Genomic DNA, 10,230 nt, shown 5'->3' with positions numbered 1-10,230 from the left:
ATATATATATATATATATATATATATATATATATATATATATATATATATATACATACATAAAATTTGAAAAAACATTTTTAAAAATGTCTAAACTAAAATTGGAAGAAAAATCTATTTGAGATGATTTAAAATAATAATGATTTAAAATAAAGGTTTTTACTTAAAAGTTATTCAAAAGTAACTCTATAAACAATTGTTTGATTAAAACATTTTTCAAAGTTGCAATTTTGGATTGGATTGTTTTTTCCTTTCCATTTACAAAATGTGTTCTTGGTTTGCAAAAAGAACAAAACAAACTTCACTCCATATACTTAGAGCTGTATAAAAAAAAAGCCCTTTTTATCTAATTTATATATTTTTATGTGTTTTTGCTACTGAATGCCTCCTTGTGCTCTGCAACCTTGCACAAAGTAATCAGAGCATTGCAGAGTAAATGTAAAAATGTTGAACAAAGATACACTAAAGTAAAAAGAGCAGTTTGGACAGCATGGAGTTATTTTCTATTTTATTCCTAAACTGAATCATTTCTAATATAAAATACAAATGATTGTGTCCCTGAGAATGAAAATGATGCAATGAATATGATTATGTGGTGCCAGAGCTCATCTTATACACGGCAGAATAAATATGGAAATTTGGTTCCACACTTTGATGGCGGCTGAGGTGCAGTAATAGGAACTGACTGTATACTTCAGGTTTATTCATGTCACAGTTTCTGACTGACGGCAACTAAAACAAGATCTCATCAAGTGAGAAAGGACTGCAGTGGATTTTGCTTTTGAGTAAACTAAGCCTTAAATCTGCCACTATAACCTTGGAGCTGTGTGAATGAAGTGTGAAAGTTCCCCCAGAGTTGATTACAGGTCCGCAAAACAACGCAGCATAACAATGAGACGACCTGTCAGACAAGGCCGTGGCTTTCAGTCAGGTGGAGGAGCGGGGCTGAATGTCTCGCCTACCTTTCTCGTGGTCAGCCATGCTGTCTCGCAGCAGGCAGCTGAGCTGGTGGCCATTGAGATGCAGGAAGCGCAGCTGGTCCCGGAGCGGGGCTTCCTCCAAGACGCCGGGGATGACTCGGCCGACGCTGTTCTGAGATATGGGCAGCCCGAGTCCCAGGGCCAGGGTCGGGGCCAGGTCGACCTGCTCCACCACTGCAGGCTTCTCCAATCCAGCTTTAAGAACAAAAGAGAAGCGAGCTGATGGCTGATGATAAAAACACAGACTGACCAGAGGCAGTTCTTTAGCTTATCAGGCAACTGAGTGCAATAGAAGAACCCACACATGCATGGGCTGGGAATCAAACCCAGAAGCATCACTTCTATCAGCAAGAATAAACTTTAAAAAGATGAATTTCTGTTTGCATATTTATATCTTTGTTAGTTTGCAAACATGAAACATGGAAAAGTTTGGGAACCTCTGGTCTAAATAACAGCTGTCGGTTTTGTATCTGAAAGGCCTGATAAATATTTAGAGCCGTTTCAGTGTGGCTGTGAGTGTTTTGCTAAAGACAAAGTCTAATAACTACATTTTTTGTCCATCTAAGCGCAGGCATAACATTGTGAAGACTGGTGGAGACAGACCCCACCAATAATTTTTGCTTTTTTTCCCGCCTTTCTGCTCTTTGTTCCGCAGAGTGTTTTCATTCGGTGTTTTTTTCCTCTCTCATGCTGCTCCTGTGTCCCGCCTCACAGTGTAACATCATCAAATCGGTCGCTTTGAGACATTTCATTCTGTGATCGCATTTCACTAACGTACAAAGTAGCTACGTGGTTGGAAGAGAGACACACAGCAGCACTCGCTGAATATTCACCAACAGCTACTTTCATGTTTAAGTAAAAGTAAAAAAAAAAATTAGAGATGCCTCCGACAAAATCCATTTGTTAGACACACAGAGCTTTTTCTGCAAAAGATTGTAAGTTTATACAAGTTAGTATTATAATGCAAGAAGCTTGAGAAAATATAGTTTAAATTTTGTGTTCTTCTTTACTATAAAAGCTGGGATTCTCAGAAGACCATGACTCCCAGTTACAGCCTAAAATTAACACTTTTTCCCTTTTTTACAGACAGAATCAGACTGCAGAGCTTCTACGTATCTTGAAATTCAGTTTCTGGCATCATTATATTAGTAAAGAGCAGGGCTGGGTATTTTCTCCAAAGTCCTGAATCGATTCGATTTTGATTCAGTTCTGAATCGATTTATTTCGATTCGATCTGTTTTTACAATAATGAAGGTGGTTCAACTGTGTTTCAAAATACTCATGTATTTTATTTTTTTCCTGTCACATTAAACACAAAGTGCAAACTTGTAAATTGGACGGTTTAAACTTGAGATGTGAACAAAACTGTCTCATAAGTGCAAACTTGTTTGTGAAAAGTGAAAAAGTAAAGCTTCACTCACTCAGACATTCATGAGCTGCATTATCTTCACTGCACAAACCATATTTGCAGCGTTGTCTGTAACAACTACAGGTTTTTGCCGGTCAGCCCCCATTTGTTAATGTCTTCAGTCAACCTGTTGGCTATATTTGCAGCTGTCTGGCTTGAAGTGATCTTGAGTGCATCTTTCCTGCTCATTTGAGTGTGAACATTATGTACTAATCGATCTCATTCCGTAGACATCGACTTTGCAAATATGTAAAGGAATCGATTCAAAATCGATTAAAACGATTTTTTTTACCCAGCCCTAGTAAAGAAATCTTTTTAAATAGCACAGAGGGAAGATTTAAAGGTGAAACAGGATAAGCAACATCTAATAAAGTATATTGGCAAGTTTACCAGAAAGTTTAAAAGAAAAAATATGCTAAGCTTCATTTAAAATGCTCTCTAACTATCTATAAATATAAATAGCAGTGTGTTATGGTTCTCTTGTGTTCTCAACAATAGGAAAGCATTCAATAAATATATGTTTGAGCTCATTTTTTAGAAAATACAAACACCTAATATAGGGGTTTAGGTCAAGTAAACCCCCCCCAGACTGTCCCCACCAACTTTCATCACAAAGTTACACCCTTTGCATCTAAGAAACATTTTTGGTTCTTTCCCACAAAGCCTTTCACACGCCTCATCAGGAAAAATCTTTTTAAAAACTGTTCTTGTCCTGGAGTCAGAAACGTAAAATCAGCAGTAGCTGTGAAACATCCCAGTGTTCAATAACTGGGAAGACAATGACGACGTGCTAATTTAATGCCGCATGTTGTTGTAGTTCCTGCTGGGCCACCACTTCTGAACCTTTAGCAGTGGGCGAGAAGGAAAAGTCTAAAATTCCTTTAATCCATGAGGCAGAATACGACTTTCATGGGTTCAAACCAGGGCAACAACAACTCCACATCATTATTCCCACATTAACACCCATGAGGAGGGTTTGTCAGGACGTCTGCAACAACATCTACCAAATAAGATGTGAATTTAATCATCATCATCGTCATCAAATGGGTCCTGCGCTCCACTTTTCAAAGCTCATCTCCTGTCAAGCGTTTTCGATGTTGACAATTTGCTTCCTGAAGAGAGCTTCCGACAACACAGGCAGGCGGTGGGAGAGCTTTTTCTCCCCAAACTGTCGGCATCTGAGTGAAGTTTTCAGGTTGCAGTAATGAATTAAGCTCTTACAGAAAACCTCTTGCATGAACAGAGGATCTGTCAGGAAGTGAGACAAAATCCTTAGCTCATTTCAACACACTGATACAAGCCGGATAATGATCAATTTTGTAATAGAAGGAGCAACACTGAGTTCATACCTCGGGAATGTAATAGTCTACAGGGAACTAAATCTGCTTTTTCTGTTTTTGTTTAGCTGCATATCTAAACTTGGTATTGTTAGTTGCAATTATGCTAATAGCTAAAACAGGAAAACCTCTTTTTAAACCCAGTGTATAAAGTTCTGTTTTCAACAAAGCTTTTGATCTCAATGCTCCATATAGAAGGGGAGGAGGCTTTATCCATCAGAAAAACTATACACTCATCTCCATAGAGGAAAACGTACGGAAGAGGATAACGGCCACTGGGGGGAAAAAAAAAAAAAAAATCTGATTTTTAAAAGTTTTTTCAGTTTAATATGGGAATAAAGTCAGAATCTTGACTTTTTTTCTCAGAATTCTGACTTTAATCTCAGAATCTTGGGTCTTAATCTTAAAGGGCACCCTGAAGGAAGAGATGTGGGAGCACTCGGCTTCTATAACAAAGATGTGAGTTGTTTGGGAGGTCCTGTAACACATTGGTGGAAAATGATGGAATTAGGAGACTTTTTATAAGTCCGAGGGGTCCCAGGTTAATCTATTTCATTAATGGAAGAGCAGAAGGCGATTAAAACAAGAGAGCTAGTTTAGTCTAGTCTAGACATGGCTACGGCTTGATGCTAACATGTTTGTTAGCTGTCAAAAGTCTGACTTTTTTCCCATATTAAACTGAAATAATATTTAAAAGTCAGTTACCTTTTGTTTTTTATTCAGTGGCCCTAATCCTTCTCCAAAAACACAATAAAAGAATTTCAATTATCTTCAGAGATGCAACAAGATTTTCATGTTTATCAGACAGTTGATCAATAGAAACACTGATGGCAAAATCCAATCCTTTTGCTACCAGTGAATGCATCACTGACTAGGCTTCTGAATAAAAATATTTTTTTAATACAGAGGTTATGGAAAAATGGTAAAGAAAGTTTAAAAAGTTTGCCATTTTGAAGTGAATTCAGGAAGCAGTTTTTCACCTCTATGCCAAGACATGCATTCTGCATTTAATCTGCAAAAAGGAGAGAGAGAGCAAACCTTTCAGCAGATGTGTGATGCATCAGATCAGTGATTCCAGACCTTTTTTGACTTGTGTTCCACTTTGGGCATTTTGTCTTACCATGAGTTCCCCTCTCAGTCAAAAGTATTGATGATTGTTTAAAAATTTAAAACGTACAATAACTAATTATAAAATAAAAATTATTTGACTGAATCTTTCAATTTCAGCATTTGATTCTTAGGCATTTTGTGTTTTCCATCTCAAATAAAAACAATGTAAATACTTTGCCTGGAAGTTAGTAAGGAATCTAAATAAATACAAAATAAAATCATATTATAATCCAGTATTTATAAAACAGGAGCTCCTCTGAGTAACTCCCTTAGAGTCAGATTTAACCCTTTAAAGCCCGATCCTAGAATAAAACAAAACAGAAAATTACTTTTTTTTTTTGGTTTTAATTCCTTATTTCCCTTTTAACAAAATATGTAAAAAGAAAAAACAGAAATACATTTTTGATATTAATAATTTATTACTATGTGATAAGTCAAGTTAATTTTTTGTGTAGTCTTCTACTGGCTGTTATCAGGTATATCTGATTGTGTACAATAGGATTTTGAGCAAAGTTTTTACCATTAAATTATGCAAAAGTTGTCAGATGCAAAACATTTCAGAAACCGTATGTATCAAATATGATACATTTGGCATTATAGGGTTAACTTGATGAATCAGGACCAAAATACAGAACCAAAATTATAGTCAGACTGACTTAATTAGAATTAGTTTGTTTTTAATCAAAACATTGAGCTCCGATAGCTTAGTGTGAAAGACAGCTGATCCCAGGCTGTTCTCTACATCCAGGCTGTTCCTCTGCTTGGTTTGGATGTGTGTCACAGCTGAAGGTTGAACTCAAACCTATAGAATAAAATGTCCAATATTAAAGCATGGTCTGCACTATTATCACTATTTATTGTGCAGGACTGGAGACTGAAATTGAAATTTAACTAAAACTTTAAGGTGCCTGCAAAAGTAAAGAATGAATAGAAAATATACTTCAATTCGCTTCATTTTAGAGGAATTCTATAATTATTGTTCTTGTTTTTTAATTAAAGTTTCTCATTAAGCCATGGCATTTCCAACCATCAGAGCTACAGTATTTCTTTTTAAAGAACCCTCACCTTCCGCACCCGTTACATTGGATATTTTTGTCAGTAGGTTATTAAAAGACTCTCTGATCAGTTTCTCCACTCCAAAGTAAACATTTTGTTCCTTTTTCAAAATGTTAAAACATCTTGAGCAGTCATGCAAACTGCTGCAACCAAAAACTACATAAAAATGTTAAAATTATTTCACTTCTTATTCCCTCAGAGAAAAAAAAATAACAGAAGTAAAGGGGGGATTAAAATTTAAATATTTACTTTCCACATTTTCATTCAGCGGTTCAACGTGTTCCTCTCTCCCTGCACTGTGTGCACAATTCAGATGGTGAAACCTCCATGTGTTTAGTGAGCTGTCCATTAAACAACGGCCGGCTGTTGAACTAGTTTTAATACTTGATTCTCAAGGTTTAGCTGAGGTAACAAGAGTTGTTTTTTTCCTTCTCCTTTTTTAAAAACATTGTCAAAATGTGAGCAATTATCCACAACCGATTTGAGGACAGTGAAGGTGGAGAGATCGAACCAAATAGAGGCAGACACTTACTGAAATAAGCAACAACAGTCCTAGCAATGCCTGAATAAAGTGGATTTGCCTCTCAGGGTCCTCCAAGCAAAGTCAATTAAATGTTCTGCCAATATGTGCTTCTCTAAGTGATGCAATGAGATTAAAGAGTGAAGCTCAGGTATTCAGCGAGCACCGATTCTTATATGGTGAAGCATGCGCTAATGAAAACAACAGGGAGAAAAGCTCTCTGCTAATGACCCCTGGTTTGGAAAAATAAGTCAGTTATGCTAATGAGGCCGCAGATTTCATTGACTCAGTGTCACCATGTTTATTTCTACAGGCAGTACTTAAAAAGAAAACACCTTACAAGATTATGCTACATTCAATTAGAGAGACTAACTTTTCATTACTTGATTTTCATCAAACATTTAAGACATTTTACATGGATCTGTTTCTCTCTCAATGACACATTATAACCTCTTTATCTATCCTACAACACACTAAACATTTGCCCCTTCAAGTAAACTCAAATCATTTCCTTCCTTCTTACCTCATCTATGACTGCTCTCATAATCATGTCATGCCATAAGCCATGATATTAATTTTGGGCTTTGGTGGACCAATGTCTATGCAGGCTTTCTTTGCAAACTCTACAGGGTGCAGCCCCTCAGTAGGACACTGCAAAGGAGAAGATTCTACACGCAGAGGGATAAGGGCTGGTTATCCTCCTGCAGCAGTGCGTCGCCACAAACCAAGAAGGACAATCACGAAATAGCTGTCTGTCTAGATACGGCCTAGGCGGTGAGGAAGTGGGGCTACGTTTGTGCAACAACGGAGGGACATGAGGGCGAAAAAGAGCGGAGATAGAGGTGGAAAAAGGGTCCCAGCGTTCTAACGCACCTCGCTCTTCTAGCTGGTCTATCTTCACGAGTCGTTTTCCACAATGGCGGTCATACAAAGAAAACAAGCCAGTAAGGTACCAGGAAATACGCAGATTTGACCAATAAGATGCGTCCTGTCTGTTGTTCCCTACAGTTTCGGAGAGGTGCAGCAGAGTGTCTGCGGAAGGGGCAGGGACATATCTGCGTTCACTGAGACACACACGCAGACGACCTGGTTTCTGGGTATAAATCAGCCTATAGGCCTCCCTGCTGAGCTTGCCTTTAAAAACTCCCACACTCATTCTCTTTTCCTGTGGACCCGTACCAGGCCACATTGGGGGTAAACAGCTGTATGAGCACTGCATGTTTTAATAGAGTTCAATCTTTAACCCCTGCTGTAGTTAAAGGTATAGTGGAGGATGTTCTTTTTCAGGGTGGATCATCTAAATAAGTGGTCCTCCTAATTGTCTATCATTCTGGTCATGTGTTTATGTAAAGCTGTCCTACGTGCTCGTCCCCATTTTCACTCTGGTGGTTAGTCTGACATAGTGGAAAAATTGCAAATCTTTTTTTGGAAAGTAAGCTTGTATGAGCGATGCAAACAGCAACTTTTAAATAGAGCGTGTGTCTGTTCGCAAAACAGTTTTGCTGGTACGCGTCTGCAACGTCGGCCTGGACTTTCTAGGGACGCACAGCAGTTTCCCACCATAGCTCTAGGGGGAGCCTATTAGAGAACTCGCGAGAACTTCTCTAATATGGCGGATTACGAAAACTTCTTCGGCAGCACTGGCGGGAGTGTTATTTTCCAAAACAACATGTCTGAGGCATAGTACAAGTGGTTATACTTCCGAACCTTCTCGACAATCATCGTGGTTATCCATTGTTGTTATTACTCCTTTGTTTTTAAAAATGGCGCACCGGCAGCAAATCGAGAAGGACGACCACACAGACAGCCGGAAAGGCATACCAAGGACCAATAACAGCTGCTTTTTGTCTGCACACTTCTGCAACCTCTGCGCGGCGGGGGTGCGGTTGTGCACAGAGACAGATTTGACGGTTGCAAAGGCTGTGTGTCAGAAAAATAAATTGGCCTAAAAGCTACATGCTGCTAGCCAAGCCTTCTTGCTAAACCAGATCCTGGAAAAGGAAATTTCTTGCACCATTTCTCTCTCCTCTCTCTTTCCAATGCTTGTCCAACCCCCGTGACTCGACCTGTCAATCACCCGCGTAACGTCTGCACTGTGGCGGGAGATGGTGAGCAAATACACTTCCTGTCTCCTCAGGTCGCAGCCTAGCTGCAGAGGAGCTACTGTGCATGTACAACTTTTAACGAGAGTCAATGGGCAAAGATTTTTGCGCTGTAGGGCGGAAATACGTCACCAATCCGACGAATATTGGAATGATGCTTCACTAGTCATTAAAGATTAAATTTAATTAAATTAAATTTATCTTACATCTAAAAATATAGAGATATATTTCAAAATATTTTAGATTTTATTTTAAAGTTAAATTATAAAAAGAAATAATAATTTTTTTAATGTCTTAATAATTGTCATTGGGTGTGGGGCGGTGCCCTGGCGCCCTCTTGGCCAGCCGCCACTGGTTTAAAGACTATTAAGAAATAAAAGTTAGTGTTTTTCATTATATGATCGTTACATTTCATTGCCAAAATAGTTTAATCGATTTGCAAAATAATTGTTAGATGCAACCCTAAATGACTTTTACTGCACATTTGTTCTGAGGTTTTTTATGACGTAAAGCCCTTTTATTTGTCTTGCCTCTGAAATGTGCTTGCAAATAAAATTTACTTGCTAGGATTTCAATATACATAAAATCTTTATCACTTGACAAATTCTATTTTATAGCAAGCAGCGGAAAAAGTGATTCTGACTCCGAATAAGTAAGAGACCACTGCTCTAAAACCTGCTAGTGTTTACACTGTTCAGTGTCTGGAGAACCTTAGTGAACCAGTGGTTTGACTGCAAGAGATTCATTACCATAAATAGTGTTTAAATAAAAAACAAGCAAAGGGAAATGTCAGAAAATAGAATCTGATAACAACATTGTTATCGCCATCACACGTTCACACTCAGCCTCATTCATCACTTCAAAGCTCACTTCTGCTAGTGAGCCCGATGACATCATTCCTCACATTACAGCAGATGTAACCTCATCTGGGAGCAGGAAAAACGACTCAAAACTGATTCTAACTGGGGTGTAAAGCTGACAGACAAAGCAGGGGTCCTACTTTTTACACTGATGAAGCAGCATTAGTTAGTTTACCTTTCCTTTTGAAGGCTGGACTGACGAGCAGGAGAGCCGTGTTGACTTCTGGCTCAGAGGAGCCTCCATGGCTGCCGGTCTCAGACATGCCGTGGTCTCCGCACAGCACCAGCAGGTAGGGCAGAGACCCCTCTGCCTCCTAAGAGAACCAAACACAAGGGTCAATGACCTCCTTCTACAGGTGTGAACCACTGATTTCTATTTATTCACTGGATTGCTGGTTGGCCGAAAAAAGTGAAGCCACCGTCTACCATGCTGGTACTCCCCACTCACACAGAGACAAGTAGTAAAAATGCCTACATGTGGAGCATTTGGCTGCATAAACAAGCAGTTTGCCGGCTGTGGGAAGACGTTCCACGGGTAATTTCACAGTCGGTGGATGTACTAACCAAGAAAATCCACATATATAACAATGTGTCCTATAGTATAGTGCAGAGGTCACAGATTAGCAGACTGGATCTGGACCCAACTGCTGGCTAATCCGGACTGAGCCTGATTTAAAACATTTATAAATTACTGTATGTTGTCCGACTGCAGTGTCTAATTTAATTTGCGCCGCTTCTCCTGTTAATACGGTAAAGCCCTCCACAATGCCGGGACCAGGCTGCGCGTGATGCTAATCAGCCAATGAGCTGCTGTCAGTCTGGGTTGCTGCTGCTGCTACTTTTAGACACAGCAGGCAA

The 10,230-nt window shown here is 38.9% G+C and overlaps 1 protein-coding gene across 1 annotated transcript in view; it reads right to left on the bottom strand.

The window, feature by feature from the left end:
• pigg (phosphatidylinositol glycan anchor biosynthesis class G) overlaps positions 1–10,230 on the bottom strand; it is a 149,783-nt gene that overhangs the window by 111,957 nt on the left and 27,596 nt on the right. The window contains exons 5-6 of the mRNA XM_015383372.1: positions 9,548–9,686; positions 962–1,174 (exon numbers count right to left, since the gene is read on the bottom strand). Coding sequence (XP_015238858.1) covers positions 962–1,174; positions 9,548–9,686 — 352 coding nt within the window. The remainder of the gene's footprint in view (positions 1–961; positions 1,175–9,547; positions 9,687–10,230) is intronic.

This window comes from Cyprinodon variegatus, unplaced genomic scaffold, assembly GCF_000732505.1.
Source record: "Cyprinodon variegatus isolate N-32 unplaced genomic scaffold, C_variegatus-1.0 Scaffold283, whole genome shotgun sequence".
Lineage (NCBI taxonomy): Eukaryota > Metazoa > Chordata > Actinopteri > Cyprinodontiformes > Cyprinodontidae > Cyprinodon > Cyprinodon variegatus.
This window is presented reverse-complemented; position numbering and strand designations above follow the sequence as displayed.